This window comes from Cannabis sativa, chromosome X (genome assembly GCF_029168945.1).
Source record: "Cannabis sativa cultivar Pink pepper isolate KNU-18-1 chromosome X, ASM2916894v1, whole genome shotgun sequence".
NCBI lineage: Eukaryota > Viridiplantae > Streptophyta > Magnoliopsida > Rosales > Cannabaceae > Cannabis > Cannabis sativa.
Window position 1 is genome coordinate 57,743,733 of NC_083610.1, and position 15,128 is coordinate 57,758,860.

General features: G+C 38.9%; 1 protein-coding gene across 1 annotated transcript; it reads left to right on the plus strand.

Annotated features, from left to right (window-relative positions):
- Positions 1-370: 370 nt before the first annotated feature.
- Positions 371-7,467, plus strand: LOC133032610 (uncharacterized). The gene is made up of 2 exons (XM_061106623.1): positions 371-1,904; positions 7,220-7,467. The coding sequence occupies exons 1-2, from the start codon at positions 587-589 to the stop codon at positions 7,249-7,251; spliced, it is 1,350 nt and encodes a 449-aa protein (XP_060962606.1). The 5' UTR covers positions 371-586; the 3' UTR covers positions 7,252-7,467.
- The last annotated feature ends 7,661 nt before the right edge of the window (positions 7,468-15,128 follow it).

Sequence of the window (15,128 nt, forward strand, 5' to 3'; positions counted from 1 at the left end):
GTAAAGGCAAGGTCCGTAGCCGATGGACCGTGACCGAGCATATGAGATTGTACATGTCGGGGCGGTTAGGCACCGGAGCGTACGATCCTCGGGACGAAGGCTGAGATTTTGTAACTGTCGTTAGACGACTTTATTTTGATGTAAAAGTTGAATAGTTAAAACGTTTGTAAATATTTTTATAAATCGGGATCCCGAGACTTTTTGCAAAATGGTTTATAAGTTTAATGAAAAAGCAAAATTTTAATTAATCACGTTTTTCCATAAACCTCGTTGATTAGCAACGAGCTGCACAGTACGTTTAAAAATCACGTAATACGCCTAAGATAGTTAGGGTGTTACAATTTGGTATCAGAGCCGCCAGGTTGTCTTCCGAAGATCGTCACGACATGTACAATCATCATCAGCAGTTAGCTCGGTTCACGGTTCAGTAAGCCTTTATTGCTTTAGTAGTTTATTTTATTCAGTTATGAAAAAGAAAAGCCTGTTAGGAAGCATGTTAGTAGCCTGATAGTAGAATAGGCGCATGTTTCATTTCTAATTTCCAAATTAAGCGGCATTAGTAAGCTCGCCTTGAATACGACCTGATATGCCAACTCTTGGTTTCGCAGGCGGTTCTAATCAGATGGACGCCAGGCGGACTACCAGGAGTCGGGGCAACTCCGTGGGGTCGAATCAGGGAGAGGGAGCTCGGTTTCCCCCACCTGCTAGGGGCCGAGGTAGAGGTCCCCGAGGCAGGGCTCGTGGTCGGGGTGTTGAGGACCCGCCACAGGCTGCCCAGGCTCCCCCAGCCGATCAGGGAGCCCCGAACTGGGAGTTGCGGTTTGCGGAGATGCAAGCCCGGATCGAAGAACAAGACCTCGAGATTCAGAGGTTGAGACAGCAGGGTGCTCCTGCAGTTCCAGTGCCAGTAGTTCCAGTGGCACCTGCCCCTGCTGCCCAGGCCGAGATAGTGGTGGCGGCCCATAGATTGGAACCGTTGTATGAGCGGTTCCGGAAGCAAGCACCTCCGGTATTCCTGGGAGGTCCAGATGTGTCGAAAGCCGAGCAGTGGCTTACGGTGATTACCAGAATCTTGAACTTTATGGGTGTCACCGGTAACGACAGAGTGGTGTGCGCCACATTTCAGTTCCAGGAGGATGCCCTGGTATGGTGGGACATGGTGTCTCAGATTCACGATGTCACCACCATGACCTGGGAAAGGTTCCAGGAACTCTTCAACGCGAAATACTACAATGAGGCGGTCAGAAGCGCCAAGAGGAAAGAGTTCGTTCACCTGACCCAGCGGGAGAACATGAGTGTCACTGAGTATACTACTCAGTTTGACCGGTTGGCGAGGTTAGCCTCGGGAATTGTGCCGACCGACTTCAGCAGGAAGGAGAAGTATCTGGACGGGTTGAATCCCAAGATCAGGCATGACCTGATGATTACCACTGACGACAGCACCACCTATGCTCAGATGGTGGAGAAGGCACTGCGAGCTGAGGGCGCAGTGGGGTGCATGTCAGAATCAGCCAGTACTCCGGTTAGTGGCGGAGCTCCTACCCCTCCTGCATCAGGCTTCAGCAGGGGGAGTAGTGGTTCGGCCATTGATCAGAGGAAGAGGGCACCCACTGCTTCCGGCGGCTCGAGCCAGAACAAGAGGTTCCGGGGGAACCAGAACAGAGGGAGTCGTCCTGGTGGTAATGAGACCCGATTCTCCTACCCCGAGTGCCCTAGCTGCAAGAGGCATCATCGGGGAGAGTGCAAGGGGCAGGGATGCTTTCATTGTGGCATGCCCGGGCACTTCAAGAGGGAATGTCCCCAGCTCCGGCCAGAGGCACCGAGAGCTCCAGCGATACCCACTCCAGCCAGGGTATTCGCTATCACGCAGGCTGATGCAGATGCCAGCCCATCAGTTGTTACAGGTCAGATTTTTATTAACGACTCGCTTTATTCAGTGCTGTTTGATTCTGGGGCTACACGTTCTTATGTGGCGGCCAGAGTCTTTAGTAAGTTGGGTAGACCCTTTGATAGATATGAATCAGGGTTTGGAACCCTGTTACCTGGCGGAGAATTGGTTATCTCCAATAGGTGGATTAGGTCTATGCCGATCAGGATAGATGGTAGAGAGTTAAGCGCTGATCTGATAGAGATGAGCTTAGTCGAATTTGATATTATTTTAGGAATGGATTTCCTATCTAAATATTCGGCGAGCATTGACTGCGAGAGGAAGATGGTGGTCTTCCAACCGGAAAGTGAAGAACCGTTCGTATTTGTGGGTTCGGTTCAGGGATCTCGGATCCCGGTGATCTCGGCTATGTCAGCGAGAGAACTATTGCACGGTGGGTGCTTAGGGTTTCTGGCCGTGGTGGTGGACACCACTCGGCCAGACACAATTCGGCCAGAGGATATCAGTGTGGTTCGGGAATTTTTGGACGTTTTTCCCGAAGAACTTCCAGGGTTACCACCTCAGAGGGAGATTGACTTCGTGATTGACTTGGCACCAGGGGTGGATCCGGTTTCCAAAGCCCCGTATAGGATGGCTCCAGCTGAACTTAAGGAATTGAAGATTCAGCTCCAAGGGTTGCTTGACATAGGGTTCATTCGGCCCAATGTGTCACCTTGGGGAGCCCCGGTTTTGTTCGTGAAGAAGAAGGATGGATCTATGAGGATGTGCATCGACTACAGAGAGTTGAACAAGCTGACGGTGAAGAATAAATATCCATTACCTAGGATCGATGACTTGTTCGATCAGCTTCAGGGGAAGACGGTCTTTTCTAAGATTGATCTCCGTTCGGGTTATCATCAGTTGAGGATCCGAGAGGAGGACATTCCAAAGACGGCTTTCCGCACTAGGTATGGACACTACGAGTTCCTGGTTATGTCATTCGGACTAACCAACGCTCCTGCAGCATTCGTGGACCTGATGAATAGGGTATTCAAGGATTTCCTCGATATCTGTGTGATTGTGTTTATCGACGACATCCTCGTGTACTCTCAGTCAGAAGAGGAGCATGAGTTACATCTTCAAATGGTACTGCAACGACTTCGAGAACATAGACTCTACGCCAAGTTCAAGAAATGTGAGTTCTGGTTGTCTCAGGTGTCCTTCCTAGGACACATTGTGGGTAAGGACGGGATCAAGGTGGATCCCGGGAAGATCGAATCCGTCAGAGATTGGCCGAGACCGAAGACAGTGACAGAGATCAGAAGCTTCTTGGGGTTAGCTGGGTACTACCGTAGGTTCGTGGAGGGGTTCTCCAAAATTTCAATGCCCCTAACCGAGCTTACAAAGAAGAATCAGCGATTTATCTGGTCAGATAAATGCGAAGCTAGTTTTCAGGAGCTGAAACAGAGATTGATTACTGCTCCGGTACTAGCTTTGCCTTCGGACGAGGAGAAGTTCATGGTTCATCGTGACGCATCCAAACAGGTTTGGGGTGCGTATTGATGCAAGCCGATCGGGTTATCGCTTATGCCTCCCGTCGGCTAAAGGATTATGAACAACATACCCGACCCATGATTTAGAATTGGCCGCAGTGGTTTTTGCACTGAAGATTTGGCGGCATTACTTGTATGGTGAGAAGTGCGAGATCTATACCGACCATAAAAGTCTCAAGTATTTCTTTACTCAGAAAGATTTGAACATGAGACAAAGGCGTTGGTTGGAATTAGTGAAGGACTATGATTGTGAGATCCTTTACCATCCCGGGAAAGCCAATGTTGTGGCCGATGCCCTGAGCAGAAAGGGTCCCGGGCAAGTGGCTAGCATGGTTCAGATCTCACCTCAGCTAGCAGAGGATATGGTTAGGTCCAAAGATGGAGTTTGTGGTAGGTCAGCTTCACAACTTAACGCTGCAATCTGATCTGTTAGAAAGAATAAAGGTTGCTCAGACAACAGATCCGGAGTTAGTGAAGATCCGAGATGAGGTATTGGCTGGTCAAGCCAAAGACTTTTCGAGTGTCGGATAGTGGGATGCTTTTGTATAAAGCCGTGGTTTGTGTCCCGAACAGTGTGGACTTGAGGAACGAGATCTTTGAGGAGGCTCATTCTACCCCGTATTCTCTCGCATCCCGCACCACCAAGATGTACCAAGATTTGAAACCGTACTTCGGTGGAGCGGTATGAAGAAGAATTTGGTAGAATTCGTATCGAGATGCCTCACTTGTCGGCCGGATCAAGGCCGAACATCGAGACCACAGGTTGTTGCAGCCTCTAACCCTACCGAGTGGAAATGGGAGGATATTACGATGGATTTTGTGGCTCGGGTTACCTAGGACCACGGGTATGTATGACTCCATCCGGGTAGTGGTGGATCGATTTACGAAATCTACTCATTTTCTCGCCGGTTAGAACAACGTTTACGGTGGATCGGTTGGCGAGTTATATGTCGTGAGATAGTGAGACTTCACGGGGTACCGAAATCTATAGTTTCGGACAGGGATCCGAAATTCACCTCCAAATTTTGGCAAAGTTTGCAACGGGCAATGGGTACGAAGCTAAAGTTCAGTACAGCATTCCATCCTCAGACAGATGGTCAGTCCGAAAGGACAATTCAGATATTGGAGGATATGCTGAGAGCCTGTGTTATGGACTTTGAGGGTTCATGGAATAAATACCTACCGTTAATAGAGTTCTCGTACAACAACAGCTACTGCAGTACGATAGGGATGGCACCCTACGAACTCGTTGTACGGTAGAAAGTGTAGATCCCCTATCCACCGGGATGAGACAGGGAGAGGAAATACCTAGGTCCGAGTCGGTTCGGCGGACCAATGAGGCAATAGAAAAGATTAAAGCTAGAATGCTTGCCTCCCGGAGCGACATGTAAGAGTTACGCGGTCCGAAACGTAGGGATGTTGAGTTCCGAGTAGGGGACCATGTGTTTTTGCGAGTATCTCCGATGAAGGGGATTAAACGTTTCGGGAAAAGAGGCAAGTTATGCCCTAGGTTTACAGGACCTTTCGAGATTCTCGAGAAGATAGGTCAAGTGGCATATCGATTAGCATTGCCTCCAGCTTTATCAGCAGTGCACAACGTATTTCATGTCTCAATGTTGAGAAAATACGTTTCAGACCCCTCTCATATACTCAGTTATGAGAGCCTTCAGCTTCAGTCAGATATGTCTTATGAGGAACAACCGGTGCGGATCCCGGATAGAAAGGATAAAGTCCTTCGAATAAGACCATAGCGTTGGTCAAGGTTCTCTCGGAGAAACAAGAAGGTGGAAGAAGCCACCCGGGAGCTAGAATCGGTATATGCGAGCTCAATATCCAGAGTTATTCAGGTTAGATTTCGGGGACGAAATCCTTTTTAAGGGGGGGATAGTTGTAAAGCCCGCTTAGTTAATTTGGAAATTAGCAGTTAATTGGCAGTTATTTATGTTAATCAGGAAATTATTTATAGCTATTTAAATAATTTATCATTGTTATTTATGGAATTCAGATATGCATGAGTATGTTATCAGTAGCTTTTATATTTCGCATTTCCGGTGTCCGGTATTTTGGAACGCGGCGTTTGGCTCAGTAGAAATCACAACTTAGTATGTTAGTATTTTGGGGACGGGTTTTAGACATTGGGAATGTCGGGAATGGCCGGGAATTTAGAATATCCCAAAAATACCCCTTTAGTATGATTTATGTGATTTTATGGTGGAGGGGCAAAATGGTCTTTTTGCCCCATTAGTGTTTTGTCTTATATGATTTAATAAATGAATTAAATGTTTATTTCTAATTAATCTTTTTGGCTGAAATGGTTTTATTAAGATGGTATTAAATGACTTTTCTTTCATTTTACAACACTTAGAAAAATTCCAAAAAACTTTCAAACACTCTCTTTCTTTCCCTTCCATTTTCGGCCAGCCTTGAGCAGCTAGGAGGGGGTGTTTTTCCTTTGATTTTGGCTGGTTATTCATCATCCTTTAAGGTCTATTGCAAGCTAGGTTGGTTCATGTCTCTTTCCCTCTTTAATTTCTTGAAGAAAATGTGTGAAAATGTGAAATGCATGTGGGTTTTTATGTGATTCTTGCTGCTGTGATTTGAGGTTAATTTCAGAGGTTAATGCTTGTTAGGTTAAGGCTATTTAGGTTGTTTTGAAGCATGATAGTTAGATTGAGCTAAGCTTTGTTGTTTTTATGTAAAAAATGTGATTTTTGAGAGAAAATGCTATGATATGTTTCTGTGTTATTGCTGGATGTTTATGTTAGTTTGCAGAGGTATTTTTATGCTTAGTTAAGTAGAATTAACTAGGCTAGGATGCATGTTAGTGGATTTAACCAAGTTTGAGTTCTTGAACTCAAAGCTTGGTCTTTAATGGTGAATTTTGCATATGTGTTTTCTGGGTGAATTTGATGCCTTGGAATTGTTATTTGGGGCATATAGAGCAGGTCTGGAAAGTTTGGGACCAATTGGGTTTGAATTGGTCAAGTTAGGGGATTTTTAGTTGGCTGCCTGCGAGGAACCGGAATTCCGGTTGAGCATCCGGAATTCCGGATGGGGTCCTGAATTTTCCCAGAACCGGAATTCCGGTTGGGCAACCGGTCTGCCGGTTGGGGATTTTTCAGAACCCTAGTTTTCCTCGTTTTTGGGTTTTTAGGGGTATTGCCATGCTTTTTATCGATAGGGAAACTTTTAGTTTCAAGTTTTAGTCCCCGGGAAGTGATTTAGCGTGTCACTTATAGCGTTGTGATTTTTATGGTTTAGGAGCCAGTAATCCGCCGTTCGCCTTCGGTTCCGGTCAGTTGACCGGCACACCTGAAATCGAAATCCAGGTAAGATTAGTATAACAGTATGCATATGTAGATTACATGTTTAGCGTGCATGTAGGAAGCCTGTTAGATTACATTAGATATGTATTTAGGCTTCGAACCGCCCAACCCTGTCACGTCGGTACAGGCTGGAGTATGACCAGCAGCCGGAGTATGACCGGTTCGACCAATCAGGCTGACACTGGTTGGTGGTTCAGTGCTATTGACCTATCCCGTCGGTACAGGCTGGAGTATGACCAGCAGCCGGAGTATGACCGGTTCGACCGATCAGGAGGATACTTGTCAATAGTACCGTCCCCTGAACGTTCAAAACTCAGTACCATGTTGGACATGGCAAGTAGTGCTCGCACCATGTTGGACATGGCAAGAGCGGGACTCCGGCATCGTGTTGGACACGGCAGTCAGTTTTATGTATGTTATTATTATGCTTTTCTTACTGAGTCTGTCGACTCACAGTTTATGTTCATGTGTAGGTAAAGGCAAGGCTGTAGCTGATGGACCGTGACCGAGCATATGAGATTGTACATGTCGGGGCGGTTAGGCCTGGAGCGTACGATCCTCGGGACAGCAGGGCTGAGATTTTGTAACTGTCGTTAGACGACTTTATTTTGATGTAAAAGTTGAATAGTTAAAACGTTTGTAAATATTTTTATAAATCGGGATCCCGAGACTTTTTGCAAAATGGTTTATAAGTTTAATGAAAAAGCAAAATTTTAATTAATCACGTTTTTCCATAAACCTCGTTGATTAGCAACGAGCTGCACAGTACGTTTAAAAATCACGTAATACGCCTAAGATAGTTAGGGTGTTACAATATTTGTGCTTCTTCTATTTCAGGATGTTGCGGATCTGTGATTAGTAGTTCGTCATAATCTATGATTTCTGGTTCCTTTTTTTTGTTGTTTTCCAATTGCTCAACCATCTCCTCTGCCACAAGTTTTGCATAGTCCATGAAGTCAAAACTTTCTCTCCCAAATTCTGGTACTGTAGCTTCAATTGTATGTTGTTGATTTGTTGAGTCTTCTGTTGTTGCTGCATTGTATTCGATTGGTTGGAAGGCGTTTTTATGTGTAATTAATGAATTGTCATTTCCCAAGAATGATGCATCGATGGTTGTTGTTGGGTTGTGGATGACATTCACACACAATGGGTATGTTGTGAAGTCGGGGTCCTTCAGTTTGAGTTGTATGTAGAAATGCAGGCTTTGATCATCCTTTATCCTCAATGGTTGGTATCCTTCCTTCACTTGATATTTCAGTTGCAAAATAGTGTTTTCTTCGTTGCACTTCAGGACATCTTTGAGTTTCTGTTGCAAATCTTCATAGTTAGAATTGGCTGAAATGTAATGTCCACTGGCTTCATACTTTTCATAATTCATTCGATCATCGAATTGTCCATTGTAGAAGACTAGGAATGGAATGTCTTTCCTTTCCTGTGTTTTTGCAATGTTTATTAGTCCGAGGCAACGAATTTTAAAACTGGTTTGATTCTGTTATGAAATAGAGTACAAACTTACTTCTATCTCTGTCCCTTTGTTCAAGCATTGTATTTCCTGTCCTGATTCCTGCTTTTGCCATTTTTTTGCTGTAAATAAACTACAAAAAAATGAGAATAAAACTATTAAGAAACTTCATTAAAATTTTGGGAAACTAACCATTTCTCAAACTGTTTTGTCCTCTATCTTTTCCAAAATAAATTCCTGCAAAAAATGTAATGAAACTATTATTAAATGATTATGCAACTGTAAATCAACTTAAAAACCATAATTCTTTCCTCAAAATTACATAGTTCTTACTCATTGTCATTTTTCATCATGTTTATTCGAATCAGATCAATTTCCAACTATTATAAAACTAATTTGCTACCATTTACATAAATCGTACCTTGTATATATGCTAGCTTTTGGTACTCGTCAATTGACACTTCTTCATGATTTGTAAACCATTTTAAAATGATATTGCAACTGTAAGGCAACACAAAAAATTAAAAAAGCCGTTATTAGTATCATGTGGTTCCTTAATTAGAATCAGTTCTTGTTTTTTGTTGTTAGAATATGAATTTCCTGTTGTAAACCGGTGAATCAACCAGAATGCATTTGTGTATGACGTACATCATTGTTGAAAAAAATTTCAGTTCATACCTTTTTTTGGATTTCAGGGGGGAGCTCCAGATCTGTTAAATACAGATTTACATTGCTTCAATCTGGATTTTCGACGCTCGTTTGAGTGATATTGCATGACTAAAAGCCGAAATCAAATGTTTAATTTCAGTTTCTCCACGGTTTTCTGGTCTTTTTTTTAAAAAAAAATTCTGTTCAGATCCTTGGATTTGTTTGTTTCCTATCGAAATTCGCCAGAATTGATGGTTGTTCTACGCTCGATCTGGTTTCATTCTGGTTGCGTAGCCGACTGCATCGATGGAGGTTCCTTCATCGTCTCCGTTCGTGACGTGCAGCTGAAGGTATAGGTGAGGTGGTATTTTTGTAATATATTCATTGTGGGCTGTACAAATGTTCATTGGGCCGACCCACAATTTTTTTGTAATATTTTACCCTTTTTGGAATTTTCCTGTTTTTTTCCCTCTTCATTAAATGGTTGTGATTAATTTTAAAATTAAATATAAATAAATAATAATTAAATTATAACCTAATAGTCACCTAACAATTTATTTCCTTATAAAACTTTAATAAAGATTAATTATATTTATTATTAAATAAGGATCTTTTAGATATTTTTTTGCCTTTAAATTATTGAAATTTATTATAGCAAAATTTTTTATAATTTATAATTATACACATGTAATTTCATAATTGAAATTTTATTAATTATGTATTAGAACTACTAAGAGGAGCAGTAATCTGAAATGTATTAGTAGTGACTTTATCGTGAACAACTAGTAATGATATCCTACTATAGAATTGATCGTGGACTTTGTGTATCAGAACTACTAAGTAGAGCAGTAATCTTAAATATATTAGTGACTTTGTCATGAAATGATACCCTAATACGGAATTGATCGTTGTGTTTGTGTCTCAGAACTACTAAGAAGAACATTAATCTTAAATCAATTAGTGACTGTGTTACGATCAAATAGTAATGATACCCTAATACATAATTGATCGTTGACTTTGTGTATCAGAATTAGTAAGTAGAGCAGTAATCTTAAATATATTATTGACTTTATCGTGAACAACTAGTTGGAGTTCTTTTTGTGTTTTGTAAAATATATAACTAAATGATAATATTTGAAAATATTATTTATAAATTGCATTTTTTATAGGGGTCCAAAATTTAAATTAGAACAGGACATCCAAAATGTTTAAGATGTGAAATATAAGACAAGGTGTGGAATTTAAAGGACAGTAGACAACAACCAGTCTTTTAAAATAAACGGCCTGTCTAAAACACCAGATATGTTATCGAAACACAAAATACATGCTTTCAATATTTAAAACTGCTTGTTGTATGAGGCAGACTATGCGTCGTATATAAAAGACGGCTTGTCAAAACAATTATGATATTTACAAAAAAAATTGTGTTAATTAATTGTAAGTACTACAAATAAATATGAATGTAGATAAATCATTGAATTCCACTAAGACGCCCTATGCGACCATTATGATAAGACCCTTCTATTAGTTGACCATACACAATTAAAGGACGGTAGACGACAATCAGTCTTCTAAAATAGACGTCCTATCTAAAACACCAGATTGGTTGTTGAAACACAAAATACAAGCTTTCAATATTTTAGACTGCTTGTCGTATGAAGCAAATTGTGTGTCGTATATAATAGACGACTTGTTAAAATAATTATATATACAAAAAAAAATATTAATTAAGTGTTAATACTACAGATAAATATGAATATAGATAAATTACTAAATTCCACTAATAGATCCTCGAATTGAACTAGGAGACCCTAAGCAACTATTATAGTAAGATCCTCATATTAGATAACCATTGCGTGTCGTAAGCCACAATAAATTTACTATTTTTTAATTTCAATACTTCCAATTATTTTATGACAATCGTAATTAAGGGTTGAACCCACAAGGACTATATTTATTTAATTATTCACTATTAAAAAGAAATTAAAGGGGGGGTTGATTAGTGACTTTGTCGTGAACAACTAGTAATGATACCCTAATACAGAATCGTTTGTTGAATTTGTGTCTCATAACTACTAAGAAGAACAATAATTTTAAATCGGTTAACGAAATTTTCGTGAACAACTAGTTATATTACCCTAATACGGAGTTGATTGTTGATTTTGTGTCTCAAAACTACTAAGAAAAACACTAATTTTAAATTGATTAGTGATTTTGTCATGAACAACTAGTAATGATACCCTAATACGGAATTGATCGTTGATTTTGTGTGTCAAAACTACTAAGAAGAACACTAATCGATCTTATCTCGATTAGTGACTTTGTCGTGAACAACTAGTAATGATACCCTAATACATAAAATATAGGCTTTCAATATTTTAGTTTGCTAGTTGTATGAAGCAGACTGTGTATTCAATTTATATTTGTTCTTTAATCATTAATTCAAACTATAACCCTTTTAATCTTGAAAGACGTATACTATATACATTGTATATGCAGTCTGCTTCATACAACTATGTTGATTTTGTGTCTCATAACTATACTAAGAAGAACAATAATCATAAATCGATTAGTGATTGTGTTACGATAAATCGTAGAATTTGAAATCAATTAGTGAACTTGTCGTGAATAACTATTAATGATACCCTAATACGAAATCAATCGTTGATTTTTATACAGTGTTGCTACAGCTGCTTTTCCCCACAACAAATTTGTGCCAAACTGGCCCTTATTTGTATAAAAATATATAATTTTTGAATAACTAATAAACGTATGTGTTAATTCAAAAAAAAATAATTAAGTTTAAATTATAATAATTATATACGAATTATTAATAAGCGAAGTATAATAATTACATAGCCCACGGTTCCATATTTTATTTTACTTCGAAATATCTTAATTTAACCTAACAAGATGAAATTTTATTTGAAATAAATTAATTAACATTATTATAAATATAATGAAATTTCTAACCATTGATATATATGAACATATTGTTGCTATAAAATATGATTGACAGTACAATTGATTGTAAAATAAATATTTTTTTTAAAAAATAATTATTATGAAAATACTTTTTGTGGGGTCTATATATACCACATTATCAATTGATATTACTCTCCATTCACCTTTTCCTCTTGTGCCATTAAATTATATTCTCTCTTAAAAGCACTACTGGTCTCTTCTACACACACCCTACTCTTCTCATAAACATATTGATCATATTATTTAATAATGTGTAATGAATCATTTAATCAGTTTGAAATACCGATCCGCCACAAAATCATTGCACTACAAAAGCAGTTGTTGCTTGTGAAGAGTCTTCCAAATCCAAGGCTTCACATATTAAATAACATCTCGAAAGTTGAAGTTGGCAAATTCAGTAGCGAGCAACAAAAAAAACGAGAACGTCTCGCATCAAGTCTCGTTTTTTTTGGAACGTGAGATAGATATGTGGGAAGAAGAAATCGAAATTGCAAAGTTAGATATTATTGGGTTACATGATCACTTAATTAATGGCGAGAAAGAAAGATTCACAAGGTTTATGAAATCAATCATATGTAGTGAGACAATAAATTTTAGTAATTTAGAGAGACATTAAAATACTCCTAATGTTGTTAAAAAAATACAACTGCAGATGTATTTTATTATATTATTGAAAGTAATACTTTCTTCAATCTTTAAATCTCGTTTAGATGATGGTTACAATTTTTTTATTTTGTAATAATTTTTATATTGCAGAATAATTACTTTTATTCTGTGATTTATAACAACATTGTTCGTTATTTTTTTTTAAGAATAACCATTTTGAAAATCAAAACAAGTATCTTATATCTGTGATTTGTTAAAGAATTCAGTTATTGAAGTTGTGTTTATTAAGATTGGTCATGAGTTAAGTTTTTCTTTATTTCATAATGAACTAAAATAAAGAAAATCTTTAAAACATGATTGTACTTATCAATCTATGTCTTGATAAATTAATGTGGACTTGTAGATTTCTTTATTTAATAACTTAATTATTTTATATATATTTTTAATTAAGTAATTAGTTTTAGTAATTTTAATATTTTTTTAATTGTAGAATATCATCTTAGGGAGTTGAAGTTAATAATGTGAATTTTTTTAATAATCCGAAATAATAATAAGAAGATATCTGCAATTAATACCAAAACAAATCTTCTCCGAAAAAAGTGCATCTTTTAATTTTTCAAAATAAGGTGGTTGTATATGTTGAGAAGTGTAAGATGTAATCACTATTTGTTTTTGATAACATAAAATTGTATTTTCAAGAAATTATCATGTTTGTAGATTTTAAATAATTTAGAATTTTTTATTATTTAATGTAACCGTATATCAAGAAATCTTTCCAAACTCACTATTGGCTGGTGCTATGCACGTTTATCAGAGACATGCATTTTGAAAATAAGGTGGATATATTATTTTATTTGAGAAATGAGACAAAGTATACCATATTGGAACTTAAAATTATAATTATTATATTAAAACAAAAACAAATATTCTATTATTCATAAAACATAGCATTTATTGTGACAGTCATTTATATTGGGTTACCATTTTAAAAATATTAATGTAAAAAGTTCACGCTTAATGACTACATTAAATGTCAACAATTATTAAGTTATTTTATTAAGATTTTTTGAAAAATGAATTTTATTATATTAGTTGAGCATAATTAAATAATATATTATGTGAAACTTAAGAGGTTTTTTTTTTTTGGAGGAAGAAAACTTAAGAGCGAGGTTAAAGAGTGTTGACCAAGATTTTCGGCAACTATTAAAATATGATTATAATATTGAGCTGTAAGAAAGCAAGATAAGGATTTTTACGTGGTTGGGGCGTTAATGAGCCTTAGTCCACGAGTCTTTGTTATTGATGGATGTATTTGATACAGATTCCACACTTGAGGGAAGGTTACCCTTATAAATACAGAGAATGTTCTTGGTGAGTATTTACTCTTCTTGCTCATATGCAACCCAAGATTCTCGATCCCATTAAATGAGCTTTGAGGGGGTATTTATAGTGTTTTGGTGGGGTAATCCCTAGAATTGTTCTTACAAACGTATATGTAAGTATCCATAAAGTTGGGTATTCCCAATGAATATATCATGAGTAATGCCTGGTCAAATCCCTAGGTGCTGTAGGGTTTTTATGAGGAATGTCCTTTTTGCCTTGTGATTGATGTGACTCTTCGTAGAGTAGCCGTCGCTAGACTTAAATGATCATTACTGTGGCGCTGCTGTTTGGAGGTTGTGCCGTCAGACTTTATTGCGTGTTGCAGTCCCAACACGCTTCCTCCCATGCAGCATTAAATGCGACTTGATTGCTCAGGAGAAGCCTGACACTTCGCGGAGAGGCTTTATGCTATGCGAGCTTCCGGGAGCACCTTGTACTCCGGGTGCCTCCTCCGGGACTTATGCCCAGGGTGCTTCCTTGTGGCATTCAAAGACTTTAGCAAATATTTACAAGTTATCTGATCCACGTGTCCCTCCTTGATTGGTCCACGTATATTGGGCAAAATCAGGGGCAACATTTACCCCCCAAGCCTTGTTTACTTGAAAAATAAACCAAGGCTTGCTTAGGTGCCTCCGGTTGACTCCTCGGTTCCCTGGCTCAAGCTCAGAGCGCGTGGGGGCATATTTAATGATGACATTTAATGCAGCGATTCGCTTTTTGCAGAGGTGTCTCCGGCCGACTCCTTGGTTTCCCGGCACGAGCTTGGGGCGCGTGAGGGTGCATCTAATGATGGCATTAAATGCAGCGATTCGCTTTTTTGCAGAGGTCGATTCGTTTCACGCCCCTTGATTGATGCGGCGCATTAATGGTGTCAGACGGATACTCAAACGTTTCCACCGCCTTTATGGCAACTCAATCTGACCCGTTGATCTTTGGGTATTTGAATCGTGCATTTCCCCCACCGTACGATTGGTAGGTGGTGACGCCTGTTCCTCATGCATTTTTGCCTATAAAAGCCACCATCTTTCCTTCATTTCGGTTACTTTCCATTCCTTGCCATTTTTGCTCGAATTTCCCAGAGAGAAAATTCTTCAAAAACAGCACGAACCTTCTGAACACTTTGCCATTTTTTCCCAGTTTTTCCTTGCTTGCTGTTATCAGTCCTTCTCGTCTTTACTCGACTAAACTCAGGACCCCCAGTTCAACACTTCACTGTAAGTTTCTTGCATCCTTTGGTAATGACATGCTTTTACTTGCTTTGTTTGTTTTTTCTGGGTTCGCATTTTGAGATTTCTGGG

Excerpts from the sequence above, each read along its gene's own strand:
- LOC133032610 (XM_061106623.1), top strand. The coding sequence starts at position 587 with ATGCCAACTCTTGGTTTCGCAGGCGGTTCTAATCAGATGGACGCCAGG. Across the intron at positions 1,905-7,219 it reads CAGCCCATCAGTTGTTACAG|GTAAAGGCAAGGCTGTAGCT; the intron begins GTCAGATTTTTA and ends GTTCATGTGTAG.